Source organism: Mauremys mutica, chromosome 1 (assembly GCF_020497125.1).
Source record: "Mauremys mutica isolate MM-2020 ecotype Southern chromosome 1, ASM2049712v1, whole genome shotgun sequence".
Taxonomy (NCBI): Eukaryota; Metazoa; Chordata; order Testudines; family Geoemydidae; genus Mauremys; species Mauremys mutica.
The window spans coordinates 109352679-109378215 of NC_059072.1; the positions used below are offsets into that span (position 1 = coordinate 109352679).

The 25537-nt window shown below is 43.6% G+C and overlaps 1 protein-coding gene across 2 annotated transcripts in view; it reads left to right on the forward strand.

Moving 5' to 3' along the window:
* Nucleotides 1–25537, forward strand: part of IPO8 (importin 8) — an 80046-nt gene that overhangs the window by 12654 nt on the left and 41855 nt on the right. For both annotated transcript variants that reach the window (XM_044990676.1, XM_044990684.1), the window contains exons 2-7: nucleotides 897–978; nucleotides 3366–3522; nucleotides 7172–7330; nucleotides 11066–11222; nucleotides 21079–21168; nucleotides 23683–23777. In XM_044990676.1, the coding sequence (XP_044846611.1) occupies nucleotides 897–978; nucleotides 3366–3522; nucleotides 7172–7330; nucleotides 11066–11222; nucleotides 21079–21168; nucleotides 23683–23777 (740 nt within the window). The remainder of the gene's footprint in view (nucleotides 1–896; nucleotides 979–3365; nucleotides 3523–7171; nucleotides 7331–11065; nucleotides 11223–21078; nucleotides 21169–23682; nucleotides 23778–25537) is intronic.

A 25537-nucleotide genomic window follows, 5' to 3' on the forward strand; every position in this document is an offset into this window, starting at 1 on the left:
CTTTGAAACATCTATTGTTTGGAGCGGAGAGAAAAGAGATCATAACTGACTAATAACTACAGATGTTGCTGAGGCTGAAAAGTCACTGAACCATGCAGAGTTCCCTATTCCTCATGCAGGAGGATGCCGATTGAATTGTGGCAGTATACTGCTATCATATTTTCACCTTTTAATCTGGCATGCTTTGCTCAGAAGTTCACTAAAAGCAGTGTTTCCACTTAGAAATTCTTCAGATGTTCTGAAAAGTCTGAAAAGTTCCCAGAAAATACACAAAGCTTGTGGCTTTGAAATCTAATCTGTCTGCACTTGATTTTAATTATGTATGGCTAGTCCAGTAGGTTTTCCAGATTTTTAACTTTTCTCTTATGTTACTATAAATTTAATCCAGCAGTTATACTGCATATAACAAAAGCATTTGCCAAATATACTTTAATGTAATGTAAACGATTTACTGATTTAAAAGGGAGTGTGGTAGCATTTCCATTAAACTCTGAAGTATTTCTCACAGGAGTGCTGTGTATCTGTGAAGCAAATCAATATGCATTTCTCTTTTAGGGTATTTTTTTTTTAAATAATTCAGGCACTTTCTATTATTTGTAATCAGTTTTGTCTAAGTATTTAATATCTCAGAATCTCCAAGAAAGTGCCTTTGTCACATCACTAATGCCACTTCCTTGCCTATATGTGCTCAGTTTTATAAATAATTATTTATGGTGCCGGAGGGGGTGAATTCAACAGAAGTAAACTTCCATTCAAACTTCCCATGGAAAGTCTCAGAACACGTTAGTAACTCTCTCAAAAATGATCATCCTAATTTTCTTACTCATTTGGCAATGCAATATTTTAAATTTTTTAAAAAACACAACTTTAACTATGGGTTTTTGTGTAAATTTCAGTCGTACAAGATCATAAATTTTGCTCCAAGTCTACTACAAATCATAGTTTCGGATCAAGTTGAATTTCCAGTACGTCAAGCAGGTGAGCTAACTCCTTGTTTAATTTTCTTCCTATTGTAAAAAGTCAATAAGATAGTAAAACAAAGTGGTGAGCTATTGTCATGTCGTTAAAATTGACTCTATTTTGGCCTTTGAATTAATATAGGTCAGTGAAGGAGCCAGAATGACTTGGTGATTCACTTTCCGATGTAGGGTGAAATCTGGTTATGGCACACCAAATCTTCTCCTTTACTTTCTTGTGTTTGTAGTGGTCTCTCTTAGATTAGTTTGGTTGCTCTGCCTTTCTGGGCAAAATTTTGGATGTACAGAAGGGCATGAGGAGCTCAGAGTTTTTCTTATGAGGAGAGATGGAGCCCACATGAAGAGGGTATGTGGAGATCGGGGATCTTATCTGAATGGGTCTGTCACTGTTTTGAATCCTTAGCTTAGAGAAATAGAAGTCCTTATTAACATGGCCAGAGTCAATGCTAGATACTTACAGACCCTTCCCCCAAAAACTGATCTTAAGAAAGTTTCCTTAGATAAGTTATGGGTATATAGCTAGCTAAATGCATCTTGAAGAGATTCCTTATATGCATGTGATACCAGGTGTGTGGTATAGTTAATATTAAGCACGTGTGTAACTCTTTGCAGGATCAGGACCTAAATTGTTTGTTTATAAAACATGTTGATTAATCCTGTACAATAAGTGGCTAAATGTGAACCTTTAATTAGAACAGCGAGTATTCTACTTTTCCAAGAAGAGTTTGATGGGCGTTTTTCACTCACAGTTCTTTCTAGCATATGAAATAGAATTTTCCATAGAAGGTGGGGTGGGGGGGTTGAATTTTTGAGGGGGGGAGTTAAAAAGACCAGTTAATCCCCTGAATGCATTGGGGCATGCTGATGTATGCTGTTCATCTTATTTGGCCTGTATATTATCGTAGATAATCCAACTGTGAATGGCATTGTTAGGACCATGTTGGTGTAAAGGGAGGCACTTCATTCAGCTGTCACTTAATTCATATGGTCATTTTAATAAAGTAGACTCTTAATTTGTCAGAACAAAACAAATGTATGTGTGGAGCATATTTCAGTATTTTTTGGAGGGAAGGAGGTGGGGAATGGAAAGACAGTAAATTTATACCAAACTGCTAAATCAACAGAATGCTACAGTTGCTGTGAGAGCAAGAATTTATTCAAAATCACAATCCATGTAGAACGCACATGTCCTGGTGTGACCTCAGTGTGTTAAGCTATTGTATTGGTCGTTCTGGTCCGGTTTTTGTCTGAATACTCTGGTCTGTCTGAAAAACAAGTTTTTTAATTTCTGACATCCGCTTGACCCTTTTAACATGCTTTGCACGCAAACTACAGAATTTGGTTAATACTCTTCAATCTGTCAAAATTGAGAAAAATATTCCACTCAAATGTGCCTGATTCATGCTTTAAAATCCCAATCGGGAATTAACTAAAAGGAAAATAGTGAAAGGATTAGTATTCTAAAGGTTTATGAAGAACTTTCTGCTAATATTATGTCTGAAAGAATAGTTACAGGCGTTCTTTAGGAGTAAGTGATATTTTCAGCTAAGGATTACCAGATACCACTTTTTAATGACCTTTCATTAAAGGCGATAGGGAACATCTCTGTGGAATTACAGAGAATTTTAATGATGAGATAAGCCTTGGGGACGTTACAGTGGACCTTTTTGCTGGAATAAAAGGTATGCGCCATGCCAGTTCGATACCAGGCAGTTCCCCCAAGTAGAACGTACTGGCCATGCATACAGCTATGCTTTGTTTTAAGTCAGCCCTGCAAAACTCTACTTACTGAGGGTGAGTAGGTTATTTTAAAGTTGAGTGAAATATTGTAATTTCCATTCATTATAACTATGACAAATGACAGATGAGTAGCTTTTGTGCCTAGGCTGGTAAATTGTTGTGACAGTTTTGCAAAGCTGGTTGTAATAAAGAATACTGTCCAGTAAAGGCTGGCTGAAATAATCCCATATTCTGTATAGGACCACACATTTGACCCTGATGTTTCTAGTGATGAAAAGCTTGGGTTCATTGACTAAGATCTCCCACAACAACTTTTGCTAAATTATCTATTTGATCTTGTATTTAGCTGTGACACTCTTCTTCAGATCTGGGAAAGGTACTAAGAGCTCTGTGTTGCTTGAAAGCTTCTCTCTGTCACCAGCGTATATTGGTCCAATAAAAGATACTGTTTCACCCATCTTGTCTCTCTAATATTTGCCAAAGGACAGATATTCAGGAGTTCTTAGCCTTCTGCTCTGTTTTGTTGTTCAGCATCACTTTGTGCCACTTCCAGTTGTAATCCACATTGAATGGTAGAGACTTTGTTACAGAACTGAATTTAAGTAATCCTTTCCATACTGCTATATTAAGATTTTTTCTGTAACTTAGCTGCCATTTACCTGAAGAACATGGTGACACAGTACTGGCCAGATCGGGAACCGCCACCAGGAGAAGCAGTATTTCCATTCAACATTCATGAAAATGATCGCCAGCAGATTCGTGATAACATTGTGGAAGGAATTATTCGGTCTCCTGACTTAGTGAGGTACGTTATACTGTGTATATGTTGACGAAGGGCTTGACTTTCAGAGGTGCTCAGCTTCCGCAACTCCTTTAATTTGTCTCATTAGATTGGACTGTTTTTAACTTGAGAGTGTCTTCTGCTCACAATAAGAGATTTACTACAAAGCGTAGAAAGTTCAAAGTAACTCCTGGAACTTGGCCTAGTCACTTTCTGTTTATTTTACTAAGTCAGAGGAGATCGGTGCATGGGGCTGTCATGGTAGTTATTTCAGCCTGCCACTGACCCTCAATTCCAGATAAATACCATTCACATCATAGCCTGAAAATGTATTTTTTTGGTGCAAAGTCCGTTACTCAGCTGCTTTCATTACTTTTATACATGTTGGAAGAACTTATTTCCATTAATGTTTTCAGTACTAATGTTTTACAGACCTTAGGAAAGCTAAGATATGCTTCTCTACTTTTGAGGACAGTGGTCTAATTCATAGGTTTATTACTAGTTATTACTGTTCATTGGCCTAAGTAAAATTAGTTTGATAGTATGCATCAGGTCTCTAGCGGATGGGTATCCCCATTTAAAAAAACAAGAAGAAACCATTTTCCTTCACAAATGTCAACAGATGGGTTCCTTGTTGGTAAATTATCAGAAAGGTACTTGTGGGGGAATTCTGCACCAAAAAATAAAAAATTCTGCACACAATATTTTAAAATTCTGCATATTTTATTTGTCAAAATAACACAATATAATCACACCAGTTTCATTTATTTTGGTACTTTATTTCAAAATACCTGTCAGCAAGTATGTCTGTAACAATACAGACAACAATAAAGACTTCAGAAATGTTTTTTGATAAGTAGATTCCTTACTAGCCATATTAATATAGAAGTTTGAGTAATAATTCATTTATACTACAATATAGAAACTTGTTTCCTGCACCCCTCAGAAGTAGTGCAAAGGCTTGGGAGAGTCAGGGGTAACGAGGAGCTGAGGGAGAGGGAAGTAATTGCAGGGAGCCTGGGAGCGAACCTGGAGGGTTGTTGAGTGTGGGTGGGAATTGGGTTGGTTTTTGTTTTTTTTTGGAAGGAGGGATTATTAGGGAGTTGGGGAGCAGCCTCCCCAGTGCAGACCTGGCTGACCTCTAGCCTCTCCCATTCATTCAGGCACATCTGTCCCCGTCTTTCCCTGCACCCTCCCCGCCCCATCCCCATGTGTCCTTGTACTCCACTCCCATTCAGCCATTAGCTCTTTACTGTCACCCCACTAGCTCCTGTGCCCCTGCCTCACTCTTCCCCCCCACTAGCCCTTCTGAACCCCATTCTGTGACCCTCCCAGCAGCCGTGTGTGCCCCGCTCTATCCGTCCCCTCATACACCATCCCACCCTCAGCTGGCCCCACAAGCATGTCACTGTAAGGAAAAGCAGCCTTTTCTCCTTTCCTCTCCTTGGCTGGCTGCTCCAGCTGGTGAGCCAGCTGCCCTCTCTTCTGATGCCACAGCAGAGGAAAAAAAATCTGCAGGGGACATGAATTCTGCATGTGTGCAGTGGCACAGAATTCACCCAGGAGTAAGAAAGGTAAGGGATTGAATGGCCACAGTGACTGAATAGTATTGCAGACACTTCAATTCTCATGTCTGAATTGTGAGACTCTCACATTTGAACCCTTTCTTTCACTCACGTTTATATCTGAAATGTCACTGAACGGAGCTCAGGACTGGGAGCAGGAGACCATGTATTGAGTAACAAAGCCACTCAAATATGGCCCGGTCGTCCCTCCATCATGCGAGCAGGGAAGGGTCTCCATTATTACAACACCCAGCTCTGGTTATTTCCTCCATGTTGATGGAGTGTGCCCTGCCTCCATCCACTGCTGATGGAGCCTGGCCAGAACCTTATTGGCTCTCAGCTCCCAAACAGTCAGCCAGTGGGGAGTCAGTAACCAGAATTGTGTGGGATGGGTTAGTCAGAGCCTGTGTTGATGGGGCAAGCAGAGCGTAGCATAGTGGAGTGGTATGAAGCAACAACTTCACTAAAAGACTGAACCCATCAGAAACACAACTGAATCTTTAAAAAGAACTTTTTCTGGAGCTGTGACACTTCTAATGACATTACTAATACAACTAATGTTGTATTAGTATTCAGAAAATCACATGCATTACAACTTTTCCAACTTGGGATCTCTGGCGCTGGTGACTAGAGTTTCTATTAAAAGCAGTGGTCTCTCCAGGCCAAGGTTGTAGCACAGTGTAGGTACCCTTGCCCTGCTGTTACTTGTACTGTTACTGTTTAATGGGTAAATAGAGTCCTACAGTCTCCCCTGGCATTGTTCCAGAACCGCAGTCAGCACTAAGTTTGGTTATGTCTACCCTACGCAGCTTTTAGTGACACAGCTATGCCGCTACAGCCATGCTGCTAAAAGGCTCGCAGTGTAGCCGCTGTTTGTCGTCAGGAGAGACCGACGACAAAAATCTTCCATCCCCAACGAGTGGCGGTAGCTTTGTCGGCAGGAGAGCACTCCTCCTGACAAAGTGCTGTTCACACCAGCACTTTTCCTCAACAAAACTTTTGTCTTTCAGGTGGGGGAAGGGGGGCTTAATGCCTCTGAACGACAAAAGTTTTGTCGTTCACTTGCCAGTGTAGACAAAGCCTTAATCTGAAAAGCACAAAAAAGAAGTTTGACAGGCTTTTGACATATTTTAATTGGTGAAATGTCCAAAATATTTTGATGTTGACCAAAACAATCACATCTGAAAACCAGTTGTTTAAAAGTCTTTAGGAAACAATCACCGGGGGTAATGCTTTTAACTTGCATAAAGTAGAGGTGTTCTGTCAGTGCCAAGTAGTAATGTGGTGATTTGCTAGAAGGGTAAAAAGAAGCAAGGTCAAACAAACTTTATTATAAGTAGAGCAATGCTGTGGAGGGTATCACCTTTTGCTTGCCAGAGCAATGATAGGAGGGCATAGATACAGAAAGATGGAGTTGTGAAGCGCAAACTGCAAAGGGATGAGAGGGAGGGGGAAATTGAGGCAAAGCTAAAATAATTAAAAGATTGAGAGCCCCTTGCTGAATAATGACATTCCTCCATGGAGTGCCTGTATGGAGAATTGCAAAGAAGATTCTCTACAATAGAATGTTAGGTAAAGAGAAAATATTTTTGCAGAATTGTTTCCTCCCTTGGCAGAGTCAAGAACATTGATTTCTAGATGATCCACGGGAAATCATAATTTGGTGAGGAAACTTCAGGCTGGATCACACACAAGACAGTTTCATTTTATAAAAATTTGCAAGCTTACGTTTTTTTGTTGCTCCTTTTAATTTAAAAACGCCTACAGATTAATTTTCAAGGGGTAGTGCAAGTGGCTTTCATAAAGAAATTGTATGTAACACTTGGTAGTTGTGGAGAGTGAAAAGGACGGGAAAAAAAGCAGCTAAAAAAGCCTGACGTTGGATGAAGAGGGAGTTCCCTTAACATTAACTTCAAGTCTTTTTTGTTCTTCCTTTCTCATCTCCTGGCCCTCTCCTCTCAAACTCTTCCAGTGTTCTCAAAGTATGTATAATCCAGTACATTGTATCCATTAAATAATGAGAGTTCAGGCTCAGGCCTTTAATATAAACTGTTCGCTGTTAACATATTTATCTTCTTATAACATATTGCTTTTTCTTCCTTTTTTAGGGCCCAGTTGACAATGTGCCTCCGTGCTATCATTAAGCATGACTTTCCTGGCCATTGGACAGCAGTTGTAGACAAGATAGGCTATTACTTGCAGTCTCAGAACAGTGGGAGCTGGCTTGGCAGCCTGCTGTGTTTGTATCAGCTGGTGAAAACTTATGAGTAAGTGGATTTCCATCAGTGGAATAGAAATCAGTGTTGTTATCTCAGCTGATTTCTTTACTTGGAAAGAAAGAGCGGAAAGAGTATTGACAATTCTGTAGGGAATTCAGATGAAGGATGGGAATTTCTGATGCCCCTATGCTTGCTTTCTTCTGTGTAAATGAGAACTATTCATCATGTCTATATTGACAGCAATTTGAGAGCAGAAAATACCCTAAAACTCTGACTGCTGCTGTATGTCTATGCTGCAGAGAAAAACCCATGGTGCAGAGTCTCAGAGCCTAGGTCAGTTGGCTCAGGTTGCAGGGCTAAAAATAGCAGTGTAGATCAGTGTTTCTCAAAGCTGGTCCGCCACTTGTTCAGGGAAAGCCCCTGGCGGTCCGTGCCAGTTTGTTTACCTGCCACGACCGCAGGTTCGGCCGATCGCGGCTCCCACTGGCCACGGTTCGCCATTCCAGGCCAATGGGGGCTGCGGGAAGTGGCGTGGTGATGTGCTGGCTGCCCTTCCTGCAGCCCCCATTGGCCTGGAGCGGCAAACTGCAGCCAGTGGGAGCTACAATCAGCCAAACTTGCGGATGCGGCAGGTAAACAAAGTGGGCCAGACCGCCAGGAGCTTTCCCTGAACAAGCGGCGGCCCGACTTTGAGAAGCACTGGTGTAGATGTTCTTGCTCGGGCTGGAAACCAGGCTCTGCAACCCAGTGGGGAAGCAAGGGAGTCTCAGAGCCCAGGCTCAAGCCTGACTGAAAATGTCTACACTACTATTTTTAGCCCTCTGAGCCTGAGTCAGTTTTCCCAGGCTCTGAGACTTGGCACTGTGGGTTTTTCTTTGCAGTGTAGACATACCCTTGGTGATTTTCCCCCCACCCCTCCATCTAACTTTTTTTTTTTTTTCTTGAGTTTCTACCTTGGTTATTTTACTGGCGTAGAACTATTTGTGAATAACTAACCTAAATGTATGTAACAACTTTGCTGTAAGACTCCCAGAATGTTTTATGCACCACACACAAGAATCATGATCTTTATGTTCTGGTAGTGCCCAAAATGTGCTATGCACTGTCCACACACAAGAAAACATAATCTCTACCCCAAAGTGTGTCCAGTTTAATCAGACAAGCAACATAGGAAGAGGGATTCTCTCAAATACATACATTTTACAGTGTAACTAAATATCAACTCTCTTTATTGTTGTGTCACTGAAAGTGCAGCCTACTTGGATCAGAAATTATATCCAGATAGCTAATCTACACAAAACAGTGTGGTGCTGGGGAGAAGGAAACTTTAAGTCACTTCCATAATCTGTATACTAACATGAAATGCCATGGGACCTTTTGGGTCAGCCAGAACTTGCCTGACATGCTGGATTGCAAAGTACAATAAATATATCTTTGAACCTGTTTCATGAGGCAGAACCTGAAAAACATACACACCGCTTTTTTTTTTTTAAATGGGATAACTCTGGTTTTTAGGACTTGCCTTCCTTTTGACTGAGCTTATGGAAGTGGGGAGAGGAAGAGGAAGTATGAAAAGAGAATCTAGGAGTGATATTGATACACACAATATCTAGTGCCTAACAATCCATCAGTGTGTGGGTCTATGCCAAGATAAAGTCTTGAAATATTTTATCCCCGCTTCTTATGTAGGGATGTCTGTGGTCAACCCATGCTCTTTCATGTAGAGGAGCCTCTTGCAGTGAAGTCCTCACCTTTGTCCAAGCTGGCCTATCCTTTCTTGTTTCTAAAAGAGCTGTTTTGTGTAAAATGGGAGAATTTGGGGAAGCGGGCGGGGGAGGGGCACAGTAGCTTTGGATTGTAATGTTGCTCAACTAATCTGTCAGCCGCAAGGCTTAATAATCAGTAATAGCCTTGCTCAGTATGGAATCCATGTGGACTTAGAAAGTATTGAAATGTAAAGTTAAGTCTAAAACTGAAGCTACACTCTGTTTTCCTTGACATCCAACTTTTGTAACTGTATTCAGGGACCAGGATGTGTAAACCACACAGGTAGCAGTTTGCACAGATGCACCATGACACTTAGAATTTCTCAAGAGTTGCTGCCTCTTTACAGTGCTTTCTGGCACTGCCAAGAACTGAGAGAATGATTAATTCTTGGCCACTGCCAAAACATGGAAGTCCACATTGAAGGCTAAAGTACTTTTTTCTTTGTGAAGGAATAGAGCCATCTGATGGCCCTTAGTTATTGTAATGCCTTTGTACACATTTGGAGAAACAGCTATAATTTACTGGATAACAGGTGTGACAAAGTTCTTCCTCTACCTTGGTGGGTCCTGCGCTTATTGGCGGATTTGCTTGCCTCACAGATTCACCATGTGGGTCGGGAAACAGCCTAGAGACCTTCCCGTCTGGTAGAAGCCACAGTCCAGGTCAATTCCTCCTGTGTCTGATCAGGAGTTGGGAGGTTTGGGGGGAACCTGGGCCCGCCCTCTACTCCGGGTTCCAGCCCAGGGCCCTGTGGATTGCAGCTGTCTATAGTGCCTCCTGGTACAGCTGCATGACAGCTACAACTCCCTGGGCTACTTCCCCACAGCCTCCTCCCAACACCTTCTTTATCCTCACCACAGGACCTTTCTCCTGGTGCCTGATAATGCTTGTACTCCTCAGTCTTCCAGCAATGTGTCTTCTCACTCTCAGCTCCTTGGACCTCTTGCTCCCAGCTCCTCGCATGCACGCCACAAACTGAAGTGAAGTCCTTTTTAAACTTAGGTGCCCTGATTAGCTAGCCTGTCCTAATTGATTCTAGCAGTTTCTTAATTGGACCAAGTGTCTTAATTGGTTCCAGCAGGTTCCTGATTACTCTAGTGCAGCCCCTGCTCTGGTCACTCAGGGAACAGAAAACTACTCATCCAGTGACCAGTATATTTGCCCTTTACCAGACTCCTGTACCCCACTGGTCTGGGTCTGTCACACAGGATACAACTTATTTTCTAGCTGTGCTTCTAAAGAAAACGCTGAATTGTGAATATGGAATCTGCTTTGTTGTATTGTTGTTCAATACTATATATAACCTGGGCCTGATTTTCAGAGGTGCCAAACACACTCTACTTCCTCTGACATCAGCTGGAGCCACAAGCATGTGGCATCACTGAAAATTAGTCCCATTCATTATACATTTTTTTGACCAGTTATTTATATTTATAAAAACACAAACATATAAATGTTAAAAAGAACCCAAAAGCCTAGCCAATCAAAAGAGCTTTCACTACCTGTAAAGGCTATTCACTTATTTACTGAGCACCAGCAGTGAGCTTGGTACTCCAAGAACATATAAAAAGTCCTAGTCCCTGGTCCAAGAAGCTTACAGTCTAGTCACAAGGAAAATAGGATTTATTATTTGTGTTACTGTAACACCTAGGAGCCCTAGTCATAACCCAGAACTCCAGTGTGCTAGTTGTTGTACAAATACAGAACACAAAGGTGGTCCCTGCCCCAAGGAGCTTACAGTCTAAGTAAGATTAGTCCTGCCTATAGTGGCATTAATGTTGACTTAACCTTTGTTTTGACATTGTTCCATCTGCTGGTAGAAGGGTTAGCATGCATTGTGTGGGCTGTCAGATGGAGGCTGGAGGAGGGGAGAAATGTATAAACACTGCACTCATGAATGTCAGGGTTTTTTTTGTTTTTTTTTTTAAAGGTAAAATAATTGGATTGGGGGAAGGAGTAGGCATTAGAACTGGGAACACTCAGACCCTTGACATCTATGTTTGTTCTCTTTTGCAGATACAAAAAAGCAGAGGAGCGAGATCCTCTCATAGCAGCAATGCAGATATTCTTGCCTCGGATTCAGCAGCAGATGATCCAACTTCTTCCTGATAACTCCCATTACTCTGTACTGCTTCAGAAACAGATCTTAAAAATCTTCTATGCACTTGTGCAGGTAGGTTTCTGTGCACCGAGAGCGATGTGGAATTGTAGATTGCTGGGGACAACAGCTCACTTGCACACACAAAGCCAGTTTGATAAGATACTGCTGATTCTGTACATGTATATAATTAACCAGCTAGCAATTCAGAACAACAAAATGTGTTGCATTTACCTAAAAATGCTATCCACCATGCGCAGAGGGTTCCACAAGTCTTAGCACATACAATCTTTGCAATGTGCCTTAAAAGTTAATAGATTCAAGCCATTGTGGAGTAAGAAGAAGGAACAAGTCACAGGGCTGGTCTAGACAAACAGTTAGTGCACAGCAAACTGGGGTGTAAATCTACCTTGCACTAGCCGGCCACATACTCACTGGCTATGTGGACCCTGCTGCCATGTTCTAAGTTCTTCTTCAAGATGTGTTGCACGTGTCCATTCCACTGTTGGTGTCTGTGTTTCCCAGAGTATGGCCATCGGAAACTTTTCCCTCAGCAGTACCTGCCCGGGCGGCTTGAGCGGCCTCTGCTGTTGCACGACATCATGCAGTTATAAAGGGCAGAGCCACCCTCTTCCCCCCTCAGTTCTTCTTACTGCCCATGACAGTCATTGGAACTGCTTTCTATTGCTTTGGCAATACTCGTCAGCCTTTGTGTAGATAGTTTTATGTTTAGTTGTAAAAAGTTTTGGAATTTTTAATAGCTTAAAAAAAAATTCTGTTGCTGTTTCCTGTTTGGAGTGCTGTGGCCGGTGCTGGAGTATGCCCCTGTCACCAGGCTTCAAGGCCTGTGCTTCCTGCACAAAATCCTTGCGTGTGAGTGATCCGCACGACTCATGTCTGAAGTGCCTGGGCAAGACTCACTTAAAAAGACCAGTGCCAAATTTTTTGGGACTTTAAGCCTAGGACAAAGGAGGACAGGGAAGGTAGGCTGAAGTTCCTGCTAGTGGAAGAGGTATTGAGATCACCCTTGGAGCTATCCCAGTCTGAGTTGATATCGAGTGCTGCAGCTTCAATCAGAAGTGTGCCTTTGCGACTATCCAAATCCCAGCACTGGTCTCCTTCTCTGGTGCTTGGGAAGAGGTTTAAACCTTCCAAAGGGGCATCAAATCGAGGAAGATCTCTACCCTCCAAGCCAGCTAAGGAGGAAGGAAAGAAGTCGAGTAGAGTGCATTCAAGTTCAAAGTACTCCTCCTCCAAGTATGTGGCAATAATGGCACTGTCGACTCCAGTGCCAGTACAGGCTCCGAGTCTGGAACCACAAATGGTACTGTTGACTTCAGTGGCATTGCATCAGTCGGAGATGATCTTGGTGCTGGCTATGCCATAGGGGTTTGCTGCAGCAAAACATCTAAGTCTGTCAGTACTGGTGTCTCCAGTGATACAGGAAATAGTTCTCCCAGTGCCATAAGATCGCCCAGAACTGACTCTTGTGGTGCAGCATTCGGTACCGCACCACTCTTCAGTTTACGAATCAGCCTACCTGTCGGTACTGTTGGTGGGGAAGCTGACAATGATGGCTTTTCTTCAGCATTTGGGATCTCTGCACCATTCTCCTGTACCAACAGGCAGCCTTCCATGGTTGGTGGAAAGAGAGTCCTGTTCTTCAGAATCTGACGCAGAATTATATGTCTCTCAGCCTTGGGCCAAGACTTGCCATTCCACCCTTGACCCTACCACCATCCAGGATACCTTTGGGATCCTGCCTCAGGGCTTGCTTCGGTAATGTGGCCAGGAGGCCCTTGGGGCCCAGTTCCTTATCAGCTGTCTTTTTGGAACCCTTGGGGGTCTTCTCCAGCCTTCAGGTCATCCCCACACCCTTTCTACTTAGTATTTTGATCCAGGTGAGGCGAATCATTGCACTGAGTTGAACCTTCTCCTGTGTCCAGTACTGGGCCTGATACTGAGCAGCCGGCAGAAGAGGTTCAGCAGAATCCTGAGTTGACTTCATCCTCATCCTCTCCAAATGAGGTAGCTTCCTATGGGACAACCTCATCCCCTCCTGCGTATCAGGAGTTACTATAGATGGTGGCTTTGGACCTGGACATTCAGGTCAAGGATTTCAGGGAGCCCCTCATTGCCTCACTTTGTCTATAATAAGTTCATCTCGAGTGGTTTTGCCAATCAGTGAGGCTATTTTGGAGCCTAAAAAGTCCCTGTGGCAGACCCTCATCATCGTTGCCTCCCCCATGAAAGCATGCGGAGCGCAAATATTGTGTGTCCTCCCAGGGGTTTGACTGCCTGTAATCCCATCCTCCTCTAGGGTTGCTAGTAGTTGCAGCCACTAATGAGAGGAAATGCCAGGGTCCTCAAGCTGCCACCCCTGAATTCAAAGATGTAAAAAAGCTGGATTTATGTGGTAGAAAATTATATTTGACCAGGGGTTGGGGGAGAGGAGAGGGGTTGCAACTTAGAATGGCCAACCAGCAGGCTCTGGTGGGATGTTTTAATTGTAGCTTGTGCAGTTCTGTGGCTAAACTTAAGGACCTGCTGCCTGAGAATGCTAGGCAGGAGTTCCTCTCATTGTGTTTGAGGGCAGGTGAGTGGCGAGGACTTTGCTTCAGGTCAGGTTAGGTTCTGCAGACTTGGCTGCTAGGTCCATAGCATCGGCAGTCTATGAGAAGGTGGCTATGGTCTTCCGGTTTACCCATGAAGTCCAGCAAACTATCCTTGATTTTCCCTTCAAAGATCCTTTGTTGTTCTTGGAGCAAACAGATAGCAAGCTCCATGGACTCATGGGCAACTTTGAAATCTTTGGTTTTGTATACACCTGCCCCAGCAAGAAAGCTCTATCAGCCTCAACAGTTGTGCTGGTGTATGGCTCTGGTTCCTCGTAAGGACCTGTCGAGGAAGAAGAGCAGGGTTTTTAAGCTTAGTCCTGCCCCTCCTTCAGCTTCTGCATCAGCCCCTGGCCCTTCTAGATACCCAGGGAGTGCTAAGTAAACATTTTGGTGGCTCAGTCGAGAACATCATGCCAGTCACCACAATTCCAGATCCTGTTTTGCAAATTTTCTCCTACTTCCTCAGTGCTTGGTCTTGAATTACTTCAGATCAATTATCAGAGGGGTAGCCATGTTAGTCTGGATCTGTAAAAAGCAACAAAGAGTCCTATGGCACCTTATAGACTAACAGAAATATTGGAGCATAAGCTTTCGTGGGTGAATACCCACTTCGTCTGACAAAGTGGGTATGCACCCACGAAAGCTCATGCTCCAATACGTCTGTTAGTCTATAAGGTGCCACAGGACTCTTTGTTGCTTTTTTCATACCAATTGGTCTTGAGCACTGTGGAAATGGGATATACCTTCCAATTTGTTTCTACCCCTCCCTCCCTTTTCAGGGACCTCTCTCACAAGGATCTCATCCTGCAGGAAGTTCAAGCTCTCCTTTGGATGGGTGCCATAAAGTTTCAGAGCGACGGTGATTATTCTGCTATTTCCTAATCCCAAAAGCAAAGTGTGCGTGTGTTTGTCTCAGACCGATATTGGATTTTTGTCTTCTTAACAAGTTTAAAAAAAAATAGTCTTGCATGGTCACTCTCGCTTCAGTTATCCCCTCCCTGGATGCCGCCCTCAACTTGAAAGATGCCTACTTCCATGTGGTGATCAATCAACGTTACAGGAAATATCTCAGATTTCTGGTAAATAAGAATCATTGCCAGTTCACTATACAATTGTTTGGTCTATCAGCAGCTCCCTGACCTGAACAACTCAGTGTAAACTCTCAAAAAGCTTTTCTCTCTCTCACCAACAGAATATGGGCCAATAAAAGATATTGCCTCACCCACCTTAGCAGCTCCCAGTGTTTTTACAGAGGTGTTAGCAGGTATGGCAGCATTCCTCAGAAGATCAGGAGTGTAAGGTTATCCCTGCCTGAATGATTGGCTGGTGAGAGGCCAATCCAGGATTCAGATGTTGTTCAGTGTATCTCTAATCCAGTCAACTTTCGGTGCAGTGGGTCTGTTAGTCAACGCAGAGAAATCTCTCTTCTTCCTGGTCCAGAGGATATAGTTGATAAAGGACAGTGCTGGACTCATCTTAAGCCAGAGCTTTCCTTCCAGACTGTATGTTTCAGACAACTTGGACCATTGTTATGGATCTCAAGTCTCACCCAGTCATAACAGTACAAAACTTTTTGAGGCTCCTGGGGCATATGGCGTTGTGCACATATGTGTTCCAATATGGCAGACTGGGCCTAAGAATTCTCTGTTGTTGGCTGGCGTCAGTTTACTCACTGAACTATTTTCCTTTAAATTCAGTAGCGAGGGTACCCTCTCAGGATCTTGCCTCCCTAGATTGGTGGACAAGTCTGGACAATGTATGGTGGGTTGTCCTCTTTGCCCACCCTCATCTGACCCTCATATTAGTGATAGATGCATCTGCACTCGGCTGCAGGACCCATCTTGCTGCTCTTCAGTCTCAGGGACTATGGTCTTCAGGAGACCTGTCTTTACATATAAGTGTCAGGGAACTGAAAGCTATCAGGCTAGCATGTTAGGTTTTAGTTCCACAGGTCAAGGGGAAGGGCCTATTAGTTCTCACAGACAACACAGCATCAATGTTTTACCTCAATAGGCAGGGAGAATCCTGTTCTTTCCTGCTCTGCCAAGAGGCAGATTGACTTTGGGACTTCTGCATTGCCAACTTGGTTGATCTTAAATCATCTTACCTTCTGAGGTGCAGAACGATCTTGCAGAGCACCTCAGCATATCATTTACTAGTCACCATGAGTGGATCTTCACCTGGATTTGCCCTGATATAACTTCAAGTGGTGGGAATCTCCCCAAGTGGACCAGTTCGCCATGAGAGTTGAGAGAAAATGTCAGCAATTCTGTTCCCTGCAAAGTCACAGCCAGGGTTTCCTGACAGACATGTTCTTGCTTCCTTGGTCAAGCAGGCTACTCTATGCTTCCTGCCCATACTGGTTATTCACACAGTACTGCTGAAGATAAGACAAGACCAGGCCAGAGTCATACTCATAGCCCCAACATAGGCCTGCCAGCACTGGTTCTCTGCTCTCCTGGATCTGTCAGTGAAGCCTCTGATTTCCCTTGGACTTGGAACTAATTTCCCAAGACCATGGTTGACTGCTCCACCTGAACCTACAAGCTCTTCATTTAACCCCATGGATGCTCCATGGTTAGATGATAGAGAAGAGTCTTGTTCAGAAAAGGTGCAGGATGCCCAGCTAAACAGTTGAAAGCTATCTACTAGGGTTACTTAATTTTCTAAGTGGAGATGTTTTTTCATTATAGGATTTCGCCTTCCTGTTCCTCGATCCAGCATGTTCTAGAATACCTATTGCATCTGAAATACCAATGGTTGGCTATTAGTTTGATCAAGGCACACCTAACTGCTATTTCTGTGTTCCACCCTAAAATGGATAATGATCTGGGTTGTTGTTTTTTCTGACATCAGTGAGGTTTCTGAAAGGCTTGGACAAGTTGTACCTTAGGTGCACAATCCTGTTTTCCCCTGTGGGACCTGAACGTAATGTTATTAAGGTTTATGGGTCCTCTGTTTGAGCCGTTGGCTTGCTGTCTACTACATCTATCAATGAAGGTGGAATTTTTGGTAGCCATCACCTCTGCAAGAAGGGTAGGAGAGCTGTGTATGCTAATGTCTGGGCCTCCCTATACAATCTTCTTTAAGGACAGGGTTTACCTTCACCCTCATCAGAGATTTGTCCCAAAGGTGGTGTTCATGTTCCATGTCAAGCAGCCTATTTGCCTAGCTTTCTTCCCAAAACCACACTTGAAGAGGAACATTTTCACACTCTAGACATAAGAGTGCTGGCGTTCCACCTGGATAGATCTATCTTCTTAATTGTTCATGGCAATAATGGACAAAATGAAAGGTCAACCAATCTCTACTCAAATAATTTCTTCTTGGATAGCCTTATGTAACAACACATGCTAAGATCTGGCTAATAGCACCCTCCCAAATAGGATCACAGCTCATTTGACAAGATGGCAAGTGGCCTTGGCTGCTTTTCTGGCAAATGTTCTCATTTTGGACATTGGTAGAGCAGCAACCAACCTGTCCTCATTTCACTTGTTTGTTTCCGATTATGCCATCAAGCAGGATTTAAGAGATGATGCTAGAGTGGGATGGGCTGTCCTCCAGTATTTATTAAGATAAACTGTGATCCCACCTCCTCTTTCACGGCTTGTGAGTCACCACCAGTGGAATGCACGTGTGCAATCCCTCAGCAAAGAGAAAACGGTTACTAATCTGTTCCATAACTGCTGTTCTTTGAGATGTATTGCACATATCTATTCCATGACCCACCTTCCTAGCCCTTGGAATCAGAGTTCTGTCAAGAAGGAACTGAGGGGAGAAGGGAGCAGCTCTCCCCTTTTATACCTGCATGCAGTGATGTGCACAGCAGAGGGTGCTCGAGCCACCCAGATGGGCACCACTGAGGGAAAAACTACTGGATGCACAGATACGAAAAGTGGAACAGACACGTGCAATTCGTTTTGAAGAACTACAGTTAGGAACAGGTTAGTAACCATTATTTTTCCTAATGTGCTTTTCTGTTTGGGATGGATTATTGGGTGTCACCATTTTAGGCCTCATCAGGACGATGGGTGATGCTGATGTGGGGGTATGTTATAAGCTGGGTGAAACCTGGCTATGGGGTGAGTTAAAACCTCATTGAAATTGATGTGTGAGTGCGCCCTTCTCTTAAGATAGTTGTGAGACAGTTAAGGGGCCATATCGAAAACAAGGCCTTATAGAGCCTCCCTGAAATTTTTGGATTGTGTGGGTGGAGGGACTTTTGGTGAGTATTGTTTGGGGTAGGGGTGTGTGTGCATGTGGGAAGGCAGAACAGGCAAAAAATGGGAAAAGACTGAAGAAGCAGCTGAAAGCATGGTGACTGACCATAAAAGAAACTTGGGAAGAGATTTTTGGGTCCAGGGTGTAAGCTAAAAAGAGTGCTGTTGGTGCTGTGAGCAAAAGAAGCTGTTTCTTGCTGTTTGATTTCTTTTGTGTTCAGAAACACAGGACTTTGATGCAGTTTTGTGTATTTATAAAGAATATACAAAGAAGAAATACCTGACTATCACCAAATTCTCTCCTGCTAACTGAAACACCTTGATAGATCCCAAATTTTTGGCTAGCCACTTGGCTCAAAAAGGATAATGTTCAAAGTGCACTAGAGAATTTATTGCATGGCAGCAGGCTCTGTGTGGCCAGTTATTGTACAGCAGGCTAGCAAGAGGTAAATTACACCCCTGATTGCCACACACTAACAGTTCATCTAGACAAGGGGCTCTCACAAAGAATGTCTTGTCCTCGACCCCTTTGCATATCTACTAAGGAGGATCTAGCTCGAGTACCTCACATAAGAACACACTTACCTCACAAATGTCATTTAGAAGAGCCACTATGATCCCTGCCATTTCCTCCATCTGCTTTTCCCAGCTTCCCATCACAAATTTTGTCTGGATGGACCTATAAGAAGCTTGCAAGTTGCTCTCCTCTATGTGCCAGTCTCAGATATTGTTTGAGGCACTTGACTACATCTTCTAACTCACACTGAACAGAGAGTATCAGAGGGGTAGCCATGTTAGTCTGGATCTGTAAAAGCAGCAAAGAGTCCTGTGGCACCTTATAGACTAACAGACGTTTAGGAGCATGAGCTTTCGTGGGTGAATACTCACTTTGTCGGATGCATGTAGTGGAAATCTCCAGGGGCAGGTATATATATGCAAGCAAGAAGCAGGCTAGAGATAACTAGGTTAGTTCAATCAGGGAGGATGAGGCCCTCTTCTAGCAGCTGAAGGACTGTCTTGATATGTGGACTCTCTACTCAGACCCTATGCCACCAGCACTCCCAGCTATCTCCGTGACACCACTGATTTCCTGAGGAAACTACAATGCAGTGATGACCTTCCAGAAAACACCATCCTAGCCACCATGGATGTAGAGGCTCTCTACACAAACATCCCACACACAGATGGAATACAAGCTGTCAGGAACAGTATCCCTGATGATGCCACAGCACAACTGGTTGCTGAGCTCTGTGCCTTTATCCTCACACACAACTATTTCAAATTTGATGACAATATATATCTCCAGATCAGTGGCACCGCTATGGGCACCCGCATGGCCCCACAATATGCCAATATTTTTATGGCCGACCTAGAACAACGCTTCCTCAGCTCCCGTCCACTCACGCCCCTTCTCTACCTAAGCTACATTGATGACATCTTCATCATCTGGACTTATGGGAAGGAGACTCTGGAAAAATTCCACCACGATTTCAACAGCTTCCACCCCACCATCAGCCTCAGCCTGGACCAATCTACACGGGAGGTCCACTTCCTAGACACCACGGTGCAAATAAGCGATGGTCACATCAACACCACCCTATACCGAAAACCTACCAACCGCTTTGCCTACCTTCATGCCTCCAGCTTCCATCCCGGGCACACCACACGATCCATTGTCTACAGCCAAGCACTGAGGTACAACTGCATCTGCTCTAACCCCTCTGACAGAGACCAACACCTACAAAATCTCCACCAAGCATTCTCAAAACTACAATACCTGCATGAGGAAATAAGGAAACAGATCAACAGAGCCAGACGTGTACCCAGAAGCCTCCTACTGCAAGACAAACCCAAGAAAGAAACCAACAGGACTCCACTGGCCATCACATACAGTCCCCAGCTAAAACCCCTCCAATGCATCATCAGGGATCTACAACCCATCCTGGACAATGATCCCACACTTTCACAGGCCTTGGGTGGCATGCCAGTCCTCGCCCACAGACAACCTGCCAACCTGAAGCATATTCTCACCAGTAACAGCACACCGCACCATAGTAACTCTAACTCAGGAACCAATCCATGCAGCAAAACTCAATGCCAACTCTGCCCACATATCTACACCAGCGACACCATCACAGGACCTAACCAGATCAGCCACGCCATCACCGGTTCATTCACCTGCACGTCCACTAATGTAATATACGCCATCATATGCCAGCAATGCCCCTCTGCTATGTACATCGGCCAAACTGGACAGTCTCTACGGAAAAGGATAAATGGACACAAATCAGATATTAGGAATGGCAATATACAAAAACCTGTAGGAGAACACTTCAACCTCCCTGGCCACACCATAGCAGATCTTAAGGTGGCCATCTTGCAGCAAAAAAACTTCAGGACCAGACTTCAAAGAGAAACTGCTGAGCTTCAGTTCATCTGCAAATTTGACACCATCAGCTCAGGATTAAACAAAGACTGTGAATGGCTTGCCAACTACAAAACCAGTTTCTCCTCCCTTGGTTTTCACACCTCAGCTACTAGAACAGGGCCTCATCCTCCCTGATTGAACTAACCTCATTATCTCTAGCCTGCTTCTTGCTTGCATATATATACCTGCCCCTGGAGATTTCCACTACATGCATCCGATGAAGTGGGTATTCACCCACGAAAGCTCATGCTCCTAAACGTCTGTTAGTCTATAAGGTGCCACAGGATTCTTTGCTGCTTTTACAGAACAGAGAGAGAAAGAAGGGTGTCTTTCATTTATTGAACATACTGCATGTTAATTCCTAGGCAGCTTATCTTACATTTCTCACTCTGTTCACTGCTTCTCTAGAATCAACAGTATTTCAGCTTGATTGACCACTTATCTTTTAATTAGTCTGTTTTGTTGGCTTGATATGTTTTCCCTTAAATTTTTTTACACTAAGCCTTAGAGGTATAAATTTGCAGTTTTGCACTATAATAAATAAAACTTGTTTAAAGAGAAGCTACAGTTTCCTTGAGAAGTGTAAATAATGTAGAAATGCCTTATGTTCCTTTGAAGAAAATTAACTTCATTTATCCTTATGTTTTCTTCTTTCCCTGTTTCAGTATGCATTGCCGCTCCAGTTGGTGAATAACCAGACCATGACTCAGTGGATGGAGATTTTCCGTACTATCATCGATAGAAATGTGCCTGCTGTAAGGTTTACTTCACTGGAGAGAGACTCACATTGATTTCTTTAGGGTGGGAAAATGGGGATGGTCCATGTGGAGAGATTATTGAACTAATCTCTAAAGATACCCTCCAGGCAGGAGTCTCGCTCTTAGGACTAGTGTCTCTGATACAAGTCATGCAGGCAATTCAAGTAGCTCTTAAGATTTTTGACTATTTGAGGTAGCTGTACTGTTTATACTCCAACTTTGGGTACTTCAGAGACTCCAAAACGTTTTAGCCAGTTTGTTTCAGAAACAGGAAGGAAAAGCTCAACACGAACATATAGATATGCAACATGAACATATAGTGTAAACACACAATCTGTATCTGTTCCTGCCCTCCTTCCTTTTTCCTCATAAAAGACATAAATAATTCCAAAGGAACGGGTTTAAGAACAGCATCAACAGGATGAACCCATATAATTTAAACCCTCAAACTCTGAAAGAAGATGGATGGGTAAGAGTCAGTTTTCCAAGATGTGTTCAGAGAAGCAGAATTACTAGGTATGGTAATACTCCCTCCTGAAAAGATACCTTCTGTACAAAATTCTCATTCATAGAGATTAAGTAGCCTTGGGGAAAATAGCACCAATAAACACTTTCTCATGTCTGTTTCAGGCAAATATGAGCAAGGAATTAGGAAGAGTTACTAAATTTGACACACACACATTAGGGGGGAAATAAATTCTCACAGAGGGTTTGGATTCTCATGTTCTGGAAGCAGAATCATAGATCTGTAAGACTGAGGCTGGAAACCTGCCAAGAGACTGAATAGAAGCAGTAGTTTACTGTCTACTTCTGGGGGCATTCTGCGCCAAAAAATTAAAATTCTGCAAATTTTATTTGTCAAAATAACATTACATAATCATTCCAGTTTAAATTATTTTGGTAATTTATTCCAGAATATCTGTCAGCAATACAATACAGATGCACACAAAAATTTCCCCAGGAGTAGAGAGTTAAAGAAACCCTATGACGATCCAGTTCCTGTTTCTCTGCCCCCTTCCTCCCTCACCCAATACACCTAAACCCCCTCCCCCCAGGCCTCAGGGCATACTACTCAGAGCATGCTGGGAACTGCAGCTGCCAGGAACCCTCTAGCTCAGTGGTTCTCAAACTGTGGTCCGTGGACCACCAGTGATCTGCGAGCTCCATTCAGGTGGTCCGCGGATAGTTCCCTCTACGGGGGTGGGTGAAGGGCTAATTAGGTGCCTGGAACCTGGAGAAGACGCACATGTAAGGTGAAATAGTGGCCTTGGGAGGGGAGTAGGGGTTAGGTGGGAGGGGGCAGTAGGGTGAGAAGAGGGGATGGGGGGAAATTAGGATGTGCAGGGCTGCGATGGGCAGAGAAAGAGGTGAGTTTCCCCAGCTCCAGGTCTGTGGTTGCCAGGGAGAGATGGCCCTCCTCCCCAGCCTCAGCTCTGTGACTGCTGTGACAGGGGAGCGACCCCCCCTCTTTCCCAGCCCCAGCTCTGGAGCTACTGCGGTGGGAGAGAGAGGAAGAGACCCCCCCCAACCCCTTCGCATGCCCAGCTTGGGGGCTACTGCGGTGTGGAAGGGAGGGCACATCCATCACATTAGAAAGGTAAGACTATTGATATTAAAATATGAATTATGTGCTTTTATTTGTAGAACAAAAACCATTTATTATTGTATATAATATAGTGCTTTTATCCAAAGCGCTTTACAATAGTTAGCTAATGGTACAACCAACATTTGGAAAGATCATTAAGTGGTCCGCCGAGACCCTCAGAAATTTTCAAGTGGTCCATGGAAAAATAAAAGTTTGAGAACCACTGCCCTAGCTCTGTCTCCCTTCCCCCAGCAGTGTCTTCTGTGTGCGAGCTGGGCTCTGCTGGATCCAGTGGCCCCTCATGGCAGTTAGCAGCACTGCAGCCCGTTTCTGTTGGGGAAAGGAAATTCTGTGCACAAAATGTTAATTTCTGCAAAATTCTGCATTGTACAGTGGTGTAAAATTCCCCCAGGAGTATTTAGAGCGTGGCCATGTAGTCAATATACATATATACGTAACTGAGTAACCTGAGCCCAGCAGTGATATGGAGTTCTGTAATTAGATTGTATTTCAATGCATACGCAAAGGGATACACAGTTAGGGGTGCTTGTGCGACCTTAACTTTGGCATTTCCTAATTTCTGAGTGCTTCACTTCACAATCTTATTCTATTAACATCTTTTGTATGAATGTATGGTATATACATATACACGTGATTATTTTATATTATATCTAAGAGTGCAAACATAAATACAGTATATACAGCTTTTTTAGATGGGTCGTTTTCAACATAATAGTACATTTGGAGGATCACATCAAAAGAAAAAAATCCTATTATGTTTTATTCTGGTAGCTAATATTATCACTATTAATACAATCAAAACATTAATGTTTGTATCTGAATTTGTATTAATCCACACAGTATGAGGGTTTTTTTTTTTAAATTAATTTTTGTATGCTTTGGCTGATTGATTTATTTATTTGTAGGAGACATTACAGATTGATGAAGATGATAGGCCAGAGCTGGTGTGGTGGAAATGTAAGAAGTGGGCATTGCATATCGTAGCTCGTCTTTTTGAACGGTAATATAGTGATTAAAAACTAATGTGGCATAAAAATGTTAATTTTTACTTAGCTATCTTGTGTGGATATTGTTATGCAGAATATATATCCTATATTCATACTGCACAGGCACTATATATTTATGATGCATGTATGTGCAGGTATTCTGAGAGATAATATATTAGTGGTAAAAGCTGGGGACTGGGAATCCAGATTTCTGGATTCTGATCTTAACTCTGACACTCACATTATATGTAACTACCTAGGACAAATAATGGAATTTCTCTGTGTCTCAGTATGCCCGTCTGTGAAACTGAGCTAATGCTTAACTACCTCACAGGGGCATTGCAAGCTTAATTGTTTGTGAAATGCTTGGATGAAAAACACTGTAGAAGCACAAATGATTTATTTCTATTTCTTGTCTGCTCTTCCTGGGAACTTTTTAGAATCATTTTTTGTCTTGTCCTTTGCCTGGTGGAATGCTGAAATAAAACCTTGGTCATAAGTTTTTCTTCATATGCAGCATATAATTTGCAGATTTTTTTTTTACTAGTTTGAGACATTTTTAGGCTGATTTAGACTTGAAAAAAAAGATTCCAAGATATATATTTGTGTGTATATTAGTGTCTTTAATCCTAAAGATTCTCAAACTCTTTACAGTTTATTGCATATAACTTTTCATGGAACAGCGGGGAAAAAAGGAAAATCTCTGGCAAAGGACTCCAGGGGAAATACATTTCCAAAAGATGCCATGGCATCTTTGTCTAGTAGATCAGACATTACCTCTAATTTAAGGTTTCATCCAGAAGACTGAGTGACAATAATTTACCGGCCCTTCAATTTTGATTTGGAAAGATGAAGGGCTAGGATTTGGGATTTGAGCTGGGATTTGAACCTTTAGTTCCAGGGAGTTAGGATGTTCAAAATTGGTTCTTTAACAGTTGAACCATCCGCTCTGGGTAACATGGTGACTGTTTAACAAAATTAAGATATCTTTCAGGATTCAACAGCATTAATCTCCAAACAAACAAAATGCAGATTTGCGTTAAGGTTGGAAATATATACGTATGTGTCTTAAATTAAAAAAATATTTAGAACAAGGGTGGACAAACCTTTTGGCCTGAGGGCCACATCGGGTTTCGGAAATTGTATGGAGGGCCAGTTAAGTGTGGCCCAGCCCTTTCCCCCGCATCCAACCCCCCCCTCTTCTCGCCCCCTGATGCCTCCCTCAGGACTTCTGCCCCATTCACCCCCCCTGTTCCCTGATGTCTTCCCCCCCTCCCCCGGGTCCCCTGCCCCATCCACCACCACCCCATTCCCTGTCCTCTGACCTCCCCCGGACTCCCACCCCTGACTACCCCCCCTCCTTCCTGACTGCCCCCTGGTATCCCTGCACCCATTCAACCCCCCCATTCCCCGCCTTCTGACTGTCCCGACCCCTATCCACACCCTGAACTCCCCTGCCCTCTATCCAAACCCCCTGCTCCCTGCCCCCTTACCGTGCTGCCTGGAGCACTGGTGGCTGGCGGCACTACAGCTGCGCCACCCGGCTGGAGCCAGCCACGCCACAGCACAGCACAGAACACCAGGTCAGGCTGGGCTCTGCAGCTGCGCTGCCTGGCCACCCAGAGCATTGCACTGGTGGCACAGCACACTGAGTCTGCGGCGGAGGGGGAACAGCAGGGGAGGGGCCAGGGGCTAGCCTCCCAGGCCAGGAGCTCAGGGGCTGGGCAGGAGGGTCCCATGGGCCGGTTATGGCCCACGGGCCGTAGTTTGTCCA